This window comes from Capsicum annuum, chromosome 7 (genome assembly GCF_002878395.1).
Source record: "Capsicum annuum cultivar UCD-10X-F1 chromosome 7, UCD10Xv1.1, whole genome shotgun sequence".
Taxonomy (NCBI): Eukaryota; Viridiplantae; Streptophyta; class Magnoliopsida; order Solanales; family Solanaceae; genus Capsicum; species Capsicum annuum.
In genome coordinates this window covers 19,765,744-19,778,889 of record NC_061117.1, presented here as the reverse complement: position 1 = coordinate 19,778,889, position 13,146 = coordinate 19,765,744, and the positions used below count along the sequence as shown (strand labels likewise).

The window sequence follows — 13,146 nt, the reverse complement described above, 5'->3', positions numbered from 1 at the left end:
GTGACAAGATCTTCTGCACAGTCTCTTGGAATCCATGCAGACTTAAGTGAAAGGCTGAACACAATTGAAGAAGATCTATGTAGGCGGTACCAATTGCTATTAGTTGAGAATATATATATATATTCTTATTGGTACGTTTATTTTAGGTCTAGGCTTTCTTTAGTCTTTTCGCCATATCAGAGATCTTTATAAAAGTGGAAATTATAGGGAACTTCTTGTACTTTCTAACTTTATCTTTATTTTGTATAATGTTAATTCGGGATGAAACTAAATGGAGAAACCTGGTTAATGAGGATTCAGTTGACAAACCATTACTTGTTTGAGATTGAGGTGTAACAGTTGTTGTATTTTGTACCTTGGGATTCCTGATACTTGTACTGCCTTAGAACCATTGTGGTGTTAAGATGCTTCATTTTAAATATACAGTCTACTTAAATATTTTAAAAAGAAATTCTCTTTTGGTATTGAATATCCTGCAATCAAATGCATCACGAAGGATAATGGTCTAATCTAACTTTTACTGGTCAGGGATTTTGGAATATAACGGGTGCTTACCCTAACCACTATCGCTGTTAAGAGTTAAGACAGTACCTTTCTGTTGCTAATTTTTGCCATGGGTAGAGATGAAAGAAATGGAGTAAATTAGTTGTATCTTTAGCAACAATAGAATTACTTTTATAGTTGTTTTGTAAACCAGCTACCTTGATGAAGTATGTATGAAAAAGGGTTTCGAATAAAAATTATTTTCAACTCCATCTAACTTGTAAAATTTTAGAGTTCTTGCTGGTTCATCACAGTTGATTAATGAACAAATGAATGAGGCATAGTGATTCTACATCTTTGCACCTTTCTATTCATTTTGTAAATAGATATTGTGTGTCATCAGGCCTTACTGCAAAAGGTTACTGCTGTTCCTCTTAATACTTATACTATTATCTCTTTGGGTTTCCAGCACTTTTACCATGTTGTGATGAATATAAAGAGACCACAAGGCAGAGGTTTGGAATTGGCAAAGAAACATATTGCTTGTTGCTTTGAAGAGTTAGATTCCATGATTAAATCGGCAGACTTCTTGAGGTCTATAAGTGCACCAGAAGATGGAATGAAAAATGAAACAACTGCTTCAGGTTGTCAACCTGTTGGGTTTGATTCTACCTTAAATAGTAGATTATCGGCTCCAACTCCACCTCGTGCTATTGAGACAATTAGCTGGAAGAAGGTAAAGCGTGAAAAGCACATAAGCACCTTGCTTTGATCCAATTAGTACAACAAATCATGTTTGCATTCTTGTACCAGGCAGCTGAATACTTCCAAAAGCTTCTTCATGAGCTAGAGATCATATGTTCCTACAATTTAGATCCAGTCTTTGAAGGTCTTTTACGATTTGTGGTCGAGTTTCAAAAGTTGCGACCCGAATTGGTTGCTAGAGCTCATCTCCAGGTAATTTCTATCACATGTAAATTCCGCACTCGAAATTCATGAACATTGTGCACGTCAATTCTGCCTGTTCTAATCTTGTTAATTCACATGGCTTAGCCCCTGAAATGGAAAGCCGATGTAGGCAACTCTTAGAATAGCCCACATTAAGTTGCTGTATTTACTGTTGTAGTCCAAAGAACAATTTGTGCAGGGAGAAATATTTAATATTTATGTAATTCTAAATCATCGTCTGTGTATTGTCCCAAAGAATGGATCTTAGAGTTCATATAAAGGTATTCTTAAATTTAGGCCTGGTTGTTAAACCATGAAGTGAGCTGTACAAGATTGAATATATTTTTCTTCTCCCAATGTCAATGATTTTGCTAACATATGCAGATGATGACTCACATTGTCATGTTAATGCATCTTGGTATGTGTGGCGATGACATGATTGGAAATTTGTAGTTACGCTATTATGCTTATCTTTTCTCTACAAGTTTTTGGGGACTTCGATGTTTAAATTCAGTTAAAGTTTTTGCATAATATTTAATTATTATTGGGCCATCTTATGACCGAATAAGCCTTGTTGTTATGAAGCAAAAGGTTGGCATTAGCTTTTCGAGTTATCAATAATCAACAAAGATATTTGCTATCTGAATTCACATGACGAATATGTCACCAAAAGACTATTCATTTATCAGTTGCCCAGAGGGTTGGGTTTTTTTTTGGGGGGGGGTTGAGGTGATCCAAGTCTGTAAGTTTTTTTTTTTTTTAATCTTTTCACAATGGCATTCTCATGTGAAAGACTAATCAACAGCATTTGCTGGTTCAAGATGGGAAGCTTTATGGGCGTGATTCTGTCTTTTCTGTGATTTGTAAAGCTTCTTTGTTACCTGAGGTGGCGAAGAACCATGATATTCAGAAGATCGAACCTGTTGTACAGCTTGGGCAAGTAAGCATGAATTTATTGAATGCAGATTATTTCTATGTCCAGAGAAAAACTCTATTCTTAAGCTTTTTTATGCTTCTTCCTGGTATTGGTACTTGTAAAATGTTGAACTGATCTGCTTTGAGTTTTATTTGTCGTTGAACGGGGTAGTTTTCTGCTTTTATCAAATTCCATTTACCCAGTCTGTTTAACGAGATCTATCACCATTAAAACATGTATTTGTCTAAAACAGTTGTTAATCACTTTGCTTCGAGTTCTTTGTACAAACATTTCCTGGCAAAGGCGAAAACTTGGAAAGATTTTGCAAGATTGGCGCATCATACACGTGCAGGTTTGAACAGTTAATACTTGTCCACATGCTGTTTGTTATCCCATTTATACTTCTATTCTTGTGTATTTGTCTCTTCTTTTTAGTCATGATCATACTTTCCTACATTTTGGGGCCTGCATCTTAGATTCCTCCATGTTCAGATGCTAAAGGAAGAGAAGTAGAATTTGAACTCTTCACATGTTTAAGTTGTCTGGTAAAAATGCATAACGAGTAAACCACAGTCCGTGAAATGATTTCTTACTTAGATTTAAGTGTAATGATTGGTGTGTAATGCAAGTGGAATATGAACAAAAGTATCTGTCTTTATGATGGTTTACATAGGTGTGATTTCCCTAAGGTTGCATTGAGATCCTGTATGTTGTACATGGTAAGTTAAAATATGTTACAGTGTTAGTTGGAATCAATTTAATTAACAATATTCATTTGTTGTTAAAGGGAAGATATAAAACTTAGGGGTCGTTTGGTATCAGGGATGGGATAAACAAAGTTGTTCCATGGATTGGGATATCCCATGGGATTAGTTATCCCACCATATATATGGGATAACTTATCTCATCGCTATGGTAATGGTGGGATAAATATTCCTGGGACTTACTAATACCTCTAACCAAATGCAGAATAAAATAATCCCGCATTTTATCCCAGGATTATTATCCCTTATCCCTCGCACCAAACAAGTCCTTAATGTATATGTTTTGCCCTAACGTGAGAGTAGTAGTCATTTTGGTAAATTGGTATTTGTATCAAATATAGTAGCTTTGCTTAATGATCTTTAGATGTTTGCTATAGAGATTTGTACTAAAAAAAGGGGCAACTTGATGCACTAAGTGCCGGCTATGCCCAAGATCTAGGGAAGGTTTAGACCACATTGGGTTAATTGTAGGTAGCCTTACCTTGCATTTTGCAAGGGGCTTTCTGTGTGGCTTGGACCCGTGACCTCCTGGTCTCGTGGTGAGAACCCTTACTGTTGCGCTAACACTCCCCTTATTGTTAGGAGATTTCTGTACCTTTAGAAAATGGAACGTCTGGTTTTAGAGAACCTTAATTTGTCTTGAAAGACTAATTATTGAGTTATGGTATCAAAAAAGGACCCAAAGGTAACGAATGGACATTATGTTGGGCTAAAACAATCCAAAGGTATTCTTAGCATGCTGTGGTATTCGCTTTGGATCAAGCCCGCGGGATTTTCCCCAAAAGGCTCATACCATTAAAAGTATCCGACATCTTATTAGTGGCTTCCTTATCTTGTCTACTTTCCTTGGGGACTTTGCTCTCACACACTCAATGATCTCCTATTTGAACAAAGTTCCACGTGACCTGTCACTGTTCATGAGCTAATTCGGAGATTAGATATGTGTCACCCACATCATCCAATATTTATGACCATGGCCATCAAAGCTTATTGGCTTCTTTTTTGTATATGCGTCTTCAAAGCTATGAGCAAAAGTTAGCAAACCGGCCCATAGACGGCAAAGACACTACGCTGGGCCTACACCAATGCTCCACGATCTCCATACTCGTCTCTCCGTACCATTGGCGCTCATACCAATTTGTTGGGCAAAACAGGCAACAAGAATGCACGACTGAGGTAGCAGTGGAAGAAATACCAAGTGTGTTCCCTTATCTCTTTGAACCAAGGGGAGACCTCAAGCACAAGCAAAGAAGGGACGGGCAGCAGCTATAGACAGCCATAAACAAATATGGCAATGCCAAAATTAATCAAACGCAAGAGGCATCAAGATTACATGGAAAACCTTCTTCAGTGTAAAGAGTAAAAAATTACGGGACAAAAGCTCCACTAAATCAGTAAGAGAGTTACAAAAGTTCTCCAAAATGGCCACCGAACAAGTGCCAAACACGGAGTTATAATAAGTACAAGTTTGCACAAAGAAAAACGAAATATCACCAAACTACATTACACAAAAAAAGACAGAAATACATACACATTTCCTATGAAATCCACTAGTTGGGTTTCCTCTTCTATATTCTGTTCTTTACACCAAAAACCCAAAGTTTTAATTACTTTACACCAAAAGAAAAAGCGAGAAATCACCAAAAATGCAGTCACTGTTCTCAGCTGAAAATCTGGAGCTATAGGACTCCAAATCGTGATCTGTCAGTTTCTAATGGAAGATCAAGATGTGGGAACAATCGGTTCAAATTTCACCTCGATCTGATAGAAACAAAACGGGAACACCAAAAGATGTCGACTAATTTCTGAGAAAAATCTACACTTAACCTCTCCTCTTCACCAATATATATATATATATATATATATATATATATATATATATTGTGTGTGTGTGTGTATTAAGTTCTCTGACTGAGCGTTTCTGGTATGCATGGAATCAGATTTCTGGTTAAAGCAAACTCCTTCATAACATTGGTTTCTATCAAGGCATGTGTAAAACTGGGATGCTGAGTTGCACTATTTGCCAAACTTGTTTTAAAGTAGAGGCGTGTGTTTCTGTGGCTGCAACTGGGTCATCTGTATTATTTTCTTTTATGGTTTGGCTTTCGATAAAATCTTCTAGGGTGCTGAGAAATGTCAAACGTGTTTAAAGTATAGGCTTCTGTTTCTGTTGATGCGACTGAGTAATCTATGTTATTTCTTTTGTAATTGCCTTCCTGTGAACTGAATTCTGCATTTGTTTCTTTGATTTCTTCTTAGCTGGAACTGGCTTTTAGGAAAGAGTGCGGAGATATCTCAGCCACTTCAAGTAACGAGGTGAATATCCTCTTCAACTACAGGGAATTATTTGAGTATTTATAATAATAGCTTGAAAAAAATGAGACACGGCTCGTGAGGACCTATAAAGCAGCGCTTGCTGCTATGGTTTTCACTTTGTGCTTTTTTTTCAAATTGGAGATTCCTGATCTTTCTTGCTCTGTCATCTCCTCAATGAACTTTTTTCATACGGACACTATTATTCATTTTCTAAATTTTGTCGCAGAATATTTGCATGAAGATATGCAGACACATTCTCATATGGGTGGAGGAGCAAACGTACTGGATCGCTTCCCGTTTCCTGATGTTGGGCTTTGAATTGGACTTGTATTCTCCTGGTGAATATTGTATGGTCTATTGGTACATGTATATTATCCTGATCAAGCTTGCGGAGAAAACACATATGAGGGCAATGACTAGCAATGATATCAGTAAGAATAAGGCTTGTTCAAACCATCTTTTTTCCCTTAGCTATTGGTGCAAGTATCTAGAACTAACAATCTGGATCTACATGCTTGATGGTTATGTGTGGATTTCTAGTTCCCTACTGGAAGTTTTTTTGTTAAGTGTTGGATCTTTTGGTTAATTGATTTTCCTTTTCTGTACCAAGTTAATAGAAATTGATTCACTGGTTGAAGCTTTAAGATTCTTGTCAGTAGTGGGCATGACTTACAGAGGTTCCGAAAGAATTTAAGATATATCACTTCTATGCCTACAAGAGACAAAGATAAAAGAGTGGTCTTCTAAATTGATGCAACAGATTTGGGGGAATAGATGGGCAGAATTAAAACCATGTGGCACCAGGGGTGGTATCGTTATAATTTGGGACAGAAGACAGTGGAACTGTATCGACTCCCATCAAGGCTCATATACAATTTCATCCATACTAGAAAGCCTACACGAGGACTTCAGGTGGTGTTTTACGGGGTTCTATGGTCCTCATACCAACCCCGAGAGAGTGGAGCTTTGGGATGAAATTGCAGGAGTTAGGGGATTGTGGGGCAACCAATGGGTGTTGGGTGGTGTGTGAAATTTACAGCAACAACACACAATTCTTCTTCTAACTCTAGAGAAGAAGAATATTAGTTATGGAGAAGAATCAAAAGCAGAGTACATATTGATAGAAGGAGGGAAATAATATCTGTTACAACTACTTTATCCACTTGCCTTAGGAAGTATTTATAGACTTAGCTAATATTTCTAGAATCATCTAGAACCTTCATTCCTCACACTATCCTAGCTGTCAATTAGTAGTAACTAACTAACTAACTAACTAGTCGGTTAGTTAGGTACTCTAATGTAACAGTGCATAGCTGTATGAGACAGTGACAGTCAGTGTAACTAACTATTACATTTAACTAATCTACATGTAACCAACTTTTCAACATGGTGATTTCAATGTTTGTCGATATGAGAGTGAAAGGTTAAATTGTATACGAAGATCCAAGGCTATGAAAACTTTTTCAGATATCATTCAAGATCTGCAAATCATTGATCTTCCACTACAAGGTGCATATTACACTTGGTCAAGGGGAGCTAACTATACACAATCATCTCTTATCTCCTCAGAATGGTGTGATTCATTCAAAGCTGTGAAACAACTAGCTCTCCCTAAAGTCATCTCGGACCACAGGCCTATTCTTTTGGAGAATGGTGACTGGGAAGCTAGGCCTTCTTATTTCAAGTTTTAAAATATGTGGTTTCAAGCTGAAGGCTTTCTAGATAAATTGAAGGAGTGGTGGCAAGGCTATACGTTCAGTGGTAGTCCAGATTATATCCTTACACAAAAATTAAAGAACCTGAAGAAGGATATTACAAGCTGGAACAGAGAGGTGTTTGGTAAATTAGAAACCAGGAAAAGCAAAGCTCTTGATGAATTGCTAGCCCTGGAACAATTAGCTGAAAGCAGACCAGCATCAACAGCAGAGTCAGCTCAAATGCAAAACCTGAGAGTCGAGCTGCAGAAGTTGGCAAAGGCAGAAGAAACATCTTGGAGACAAAAGTCTAGGTGTTTATGGCTCAAAGAGGGGGACAGGAATACAAAATACTTCCAGAAGGTGGCAAATTCTCAGAGAAGATACAACATCGACAAACTTTCCGTGGGAAGTGAAATCATTGAAGACCAAGAACAAATAAGGAAGGAAATTTTGGACCTCTATGAAAATCTTTACACTGAACAAGAACCATGGAGACCAAGTGCAAATTTTGAAGGGCTAGCCAATATAACAGGGGAGGAAAGTATGAGATTGGAAGGTATATTTGAAGAAGAAGAAGTGTTCGCCGTAATCAAGTCATGTTCACCAGACAAGGCACCCGGCCCCAATGGTTTTACAATGGCTTTCTTTCAAATATCTTGGGGGTTTATTAAATTAGATGTTATGGGGGCTTTAAACTATTTCCACCAACATGGTAGCATGGTCAGATCTAGCAATGCATCTTTTATTGCTTTGGTGCCAAAGAAAAAAAGGAGCAATTCACCGAAAAGATTATAGGCCAATCAGTCTAATTGGGAGCGTTTACAAGATCGCGGCCAAAGTGCTGGCAGAAAGGCTCTTGTAATGGGAAAACTTGTTTCCAATCATCAAAATGCTTTCATCAACGACAAGCAAATCACAGATGTGACTCTAATTACAAATGAAGTTCTGGATTGGAGAATAAAAAGTAAGGAACCGGGCATCCTATGCAAACTAGACATAGAAAAAGCTTTTGACCAACTCAATTGGTCATACCTCTTCTCCATTTTGAGACAAATGGGTTTTGGAGAAAGGTGGATTAAATGGATCAAGTTCAACATCACCACAGTGAAGTATTCAGTTCTAGTGAATGGAAGTCCAGTTGGTTTCTTCTCACCACAAAAGGGGCTAGGCAGGGAGATCCCCTCTCTCCTTTTCTTTTTATCTTAGCCATGGAGGGCCTTAGTAATATGTTGGATAAGGCCAAGCAGCTGCAATAGCTAGATGGTTTTAATGTTGGCACAAGGAACACTGTTAATGTCTCACACTTACTGTATGCCGATGAGACCCTTGTTTTCTGTGGAGCAAATAGGTCTCAAGTTCTTTACCTAAATCTAACATTGCTCATTTTTGAATCACTTTCGGGCCTTCATATAAACATGTTAAAAAGTGTTATATTCCCTGTTAATGAGGTTTCAGACCTAGAAGAGCTTGCAGGAATACTTGGTTGTAACATTGGTTCCCTCCCAACCACTTATCTTGGACTATCCCTGGGTGCCGCATTTGGATCTACATCTATTTGGGATGGGGTGATTGAGAAGTTCGAGAAAAAGTTGGCATCTTGGCAGATGCAATATCTTTCAATGGGTGGGATATTGACACTGATTAACAGCGTGTTAGACAGTATTTCAACTTACTACATGACTCGATTTCCCATACCTAGCAAGATATTGAAGCAGCTTGATAGGATCAGGAGGGATTTCTTATGGGAGGGTAACAATAAGGATCACAAGTTTCACCTGGTGAAGTGGATTAAAGTGGTAAGGCCAAAACAAATGGGAGGATTGGACATAAAAGATTTAGCACTTCACAACAAATGCTTACTCATGAAATGGATATGGAGGTATATTCAGGTGGATCAAGCTCTATGGAAGGAAGTAATCAAGGCAAAACATGGAGTCGAAAATCATTGGTGCTCCAAGCTGTCCAACTCCCCTCATGGTGTAGGCCTATGGAAGAGTATATGCAAGCTTAAAGATGAGTTCTTTCAAAACACTCGGTTGGTAGCAGGTAATGGTATACATATCAGGTTTTGGAAGGATAGGTGGCTGGACAATATCATTCTGATGGAGGAATTCCCTAGGCTGTTTCAAATTGCCCGTGCACCAAATTCTTCCATCTCTCAGAATAGGGAAGACAACACCTGGAATGTACTTTTCAAAGGGAACCTACAGGATTGGGAAATCGAAGAAGTGGTCAACTTGTTCTCTAGGCTAGAAGGCCAGGTGGTAAATGTCCAGGAAGCAGACAAGTTAAGGTGGGATAGTGACAAGGATGGTAAATACTCGGTGAAAGCAAGCTATGTAATCTCATTTGCTCCTAATGGAGTGCTTGATAACTGGCCATGGAAGTTGATATGGAAGACAAAGCTCCCACCAAAGATCATATGCTTCAGCTGGACAGCTCTTCATAAAGTTTGTCTTACTCAAGATAACCTTAAGAAAAGGAAATTTCAGATTGCCAAAACATGTTACATGTGCCATCAGAACATTGAGTCCAACAATCATCTATTTTTACATTGTAAAGTTGCTGCTGGCTTATGGAGTATGTTTCTGTCTATATTTGATATTAAATGGGTAATGCCACATAGCACCAAAGAGGCCTTTGAGTGTTGGTGCAATTGGAGAGTTGGTAAGGCCATCAAGCCAATCTGGAAGATGATACCTTCTTGTATTTGTTGGTGTGTATGGTCTGAAAGGAACAACAGATGTTTTGAAGGTTTATCAACTCCAAATCACTCCCTTAAGGCTAGGTGTCTTTTGTATCTATATAGTTGGCATAACCTTTCACCCATAGATTCCCCTGAGAACTTTCTGAACTTTGTATCTATATAGTTGGCATAACCTTTCACCCATAGATTCCCCTCAGAACTTTCTGAACTTTGTTAGCTCCCTGGTACTAGTGTAGCCTTTTGTTTTTGAGCTAATGTACTTCTGTCTTTCTCTAACTTTTGTACTATTCTGCATCTTCTTGATGCCAGTAATGCAATTTCTTATTACTTCATCAAAAAAAGAATTTAAGATATATCACAGTTTTCCTGTTACGGTTTCTTGATCTTGAATTGCTTTTTTTGGAGAACTTTTTACTGTATAGTTGAATAGAGTTAGAATGTTATGTCATTAGATGACCTGCCGTTAGCTAGAATGCCAAAAAATAAAATAAACCAGAGGAAAGAAAAGAAGGAAAAAAGGGGTAATTGACATCTCATTTTTCATGATGAGTGTCGTGGCTCGACTCAAATTGAATTCGACCAAAAAGTTGTGAAGGCATGAGTTGAATCAGTAAAATGTTTAACATCTGATATCTAGAAGGCATAGAGGTCTTAAGATATTGAAACTAACATTGTGGCTTCATCATATGCAAGTCAGAGTGTTGAATGCACCTGAGGTTGTGGCTTAGTGGTCATTGAAGTGGGTGCAAATGTTGGAGATTAGGGTTCAAATTGTAGCAGAGATAAAACAACACTAGGTGGTTTTTTCCATCTACCTAAGCCTGAGTGGTGGGAGGTAGCAAGAGGCTGACCTATATGGTAGGTTGAGGGTGCACCGGCACCCAAGAACTTCAGCAAAAGGTATTATGCTTATTATGAATTGTGCATATACAGAGAGACCACATCAATTGGATAGCCAGTGATAGATTTATATTGAATGTAACTGTGCACCTGCCACCTTCAAATCCTAGGTCTACCTACCTCTATAGGTAGCACTTAGCAGGATATGCCGATATAGTGGAACAATCAAGGTGTACAAGATGACTAGACACCAAAGTCATCCAAAAAAAAATTTAATTATAGAGTGCTGAGTAGGTTCTCTGTATTGAGTACAAATTACTTCATGATTGGGGTATAGACGGTTAAGAGTATGAACATTTCTTTGCTCTCTGAATTACTGATGCTCGAACAGGGATTATCATATAGTTTCCGAAGGAAATTTAGTATTAGCTGTAATAAATCACTAAAATTGTTGATCGAGGAAAAGCTTGATCGACTGGTGGCTACCTCTTGCAAATAACTTAGGACTTGGTACAATCCAACCCATCTAAATGCCCATATCTGAAGTCCCTTGGAGGAGCGAAAATTAGTTGAGTCAGTACCGAACACACCCTCAGTGTAGACAATTGATATGCCGAGGGAATAGCCAGAAAGAGAGATTGAATGTCCAAGTATTAAGTTAGAGAGCTGGAAGGAAAATAGAGGTGGAAAGCATGGGGAATGATGTACTGACTTGAAGTTGACATTCTCTTTTTTTGTTGTCTGCTTGCCCACTCTCCGGTGTCTTAGGTTTCTTTTTTCCTTTTCAGGGCCTAATGACTCTTGTTTTAATTATTAGTCCTAACTTTTAATTATTGCATCTGCTTGCCACTCCTTTAATAGCATTGCCACTCAGCCACAGATATAAAACAAATATACAATTTGAATTTTACTATTATGTTCTTTTCAAGATAAGGGACGTGTATCTAAAAATTTAAGTTGTATCAGGTAAAAAGAAGGGGAAGAAGAAAAGAGATTTGGTGAAAGAAGGGGGAAAAGATTATCAACTACCACCTGCAATTTTGTTTCTTCAGTGCCATGTATATCTTGCTGAAGGTCTTACCATGGTAATTTGCTTTTTTTTTCCTTTTATTTATGATGCTTTCACTAATTCTCAGAGCCAGCAAAATTGTTCACCCGTTTTGGTTTTACCTTCTCTTTCATATCTGCACACTGCAGTTAGCTTTTTAGTTAAACTTACAATTGATTCTGAATCGCTTGAGAATTTATTGGTTATTGGTTCCTCCAGATGCTTGCAGCTTTGAGGAATGAACGGCAAATGTATGTCAGCACAGGACCTTTCAACACTGAGCATGAGGTGTGCCTTCTCATATTTGTCACGACTTTTTTTTAATTTTTGGACCATCACTCGTCATTGCATGCCCTTGTGCACGGGACATGTTAATATTTTCTGTATTGCTCCAATTTTATCGGATGTCCCCGAAAAGAACACAAGTAGCTGACTAAGATACTTGAATCCCGTCTACTACAACCTTAAATCTCAAACTTCTTACAATTTTATTTCTTGACATGAGACATTGTTAGCTGGATTCTTACTACAGTAATTAACATGGACCTTGACCTACTTAAGATTCAGATGACCCCTGAAAAAAAAAATTGACATCCGTTGTTGCTTGGTTGCTTGGATCTGCTCTCATTTACATGCTTGTCTAGTAGTGACATTTCCATTCTTGACCGATCTTGCTATTTTTCTCAGAGGTTTGTCCAGCACTTTGAGTTGCTTCTGAAAGCTTGCCTGCCCGATCATGTCTCATATTATTCATTCGTGGAGACAACTGCTCATGCTCATCTATCTGTGAGTCGTATTGCCGTCCTGGTCTTTTTTCCATTCTACGGATGGTTGTTTTCATTTAGCGCGTAACTTGAACTCTAATTATGCAGAACACGGCTATGTATAACTGCTTCAAAGGAGCTCAGAGAATTGCAAAGGAGCTGAGGAGCAGTTTTTCTAATGATCCGGATAAAATGGCAGAGCTTCGTCGTATAGAACAGGTAGCAGAACATAACAGTGTCGCGCTAGGTCTTATTTCCCGGCTAGGGGCTGTTGATGCATCGCTTAAGGTTCAATTCGAGTTCAGCCACCATCCTTTCTTTGCCACTGCTGTGGTGAAGAGATCTTGAAAGATGAACTTTTATCCTGATCTCCAAATTTTGCCATCATTTCACTGTTGTGAAGAGAGATCTTGAAGTGAAAATCTTCTCTTGATCTCCAGTTTTGAAGTATTGTTAGGTCTCATGGGATGATGTAGCATATTTCACTTCTTGATTATTTTTCTTTGATATTTACAAATTTTGTTTTCATTTGTTTATTTATTTATCATTTCCGATGATGTAATATTGTAATTTGGGGAAGGAATAATCAAATATTTTATGTAAAATATATCATCTATTGTGGATCATAGTGTTTTAAAAATGTAACAGAACCTTATTTTGAAA

The 13,146-nt window shown here is 37.9% G+C and overlaps 1 protein-coding gene and 1 non-coding gene across 3 annotated transcripts in view; one reads left to right on the top strand and one right to left on the bottom strand.

Moving 5' to 3' along the window:
• LOC107877736 (N-alpha-acetyltransferase 35, NatC auxiliary subunit) overlaps positions 1-13,146 on the top strand; it is a 26,442-nt gene extending 13,296 nt beyond the window's left edge. The window contains exons 7-16 of one of the 2 annotated variants that reach the window (XM_016724441.2): positions 953-1,219; positions 1,297-1,440; positions 2,237-2,371; positions 2,601-2,699; positions 5,371-5,427; positions 5,654-5,858; positions 11,638-11,756; positions 11,939-12,007; positions 12,407-12,505; positions 12,592-13,146. In XM_016724441.2, coding sequence (XP_016579927.1) covers positions 953-1,219; positions 1,297-1,440; positions 2,237-2,371; positions 2,601-2,699; positions 5,371-5,427; positions 5,654-5,858; positions 11,638-11,756; positions 11,939-12,007; positions 12,407-12,505; positions 12,592-12,831 — 1,434 coding nt within the window. In that variant the 3' untranslated portion in view covers positions 12,832-13,146. The remainder of the gene's footprint in view (positions 1-952; positions 1,220-1,296; positions 1,441-2,236; positions 2,372-2,600; positions 2,700-5,370; positions 5,428-5,653; positions 5,859-11,637; positions 11,757-11,938; positions 12,008-12,406; positions 12,506-12,591) is intronic. The other variant, XM_016724442.2, reaches the window with a different exon arrangement.
• LOC124886165 lies at positions 12,041-12,140 on the bottom strand. Its single transcript, XR_007043252.1, has one exon. It is a non-coding gene; the product is annotated as a U6 spliceosomal RNA (small nuclear RNA).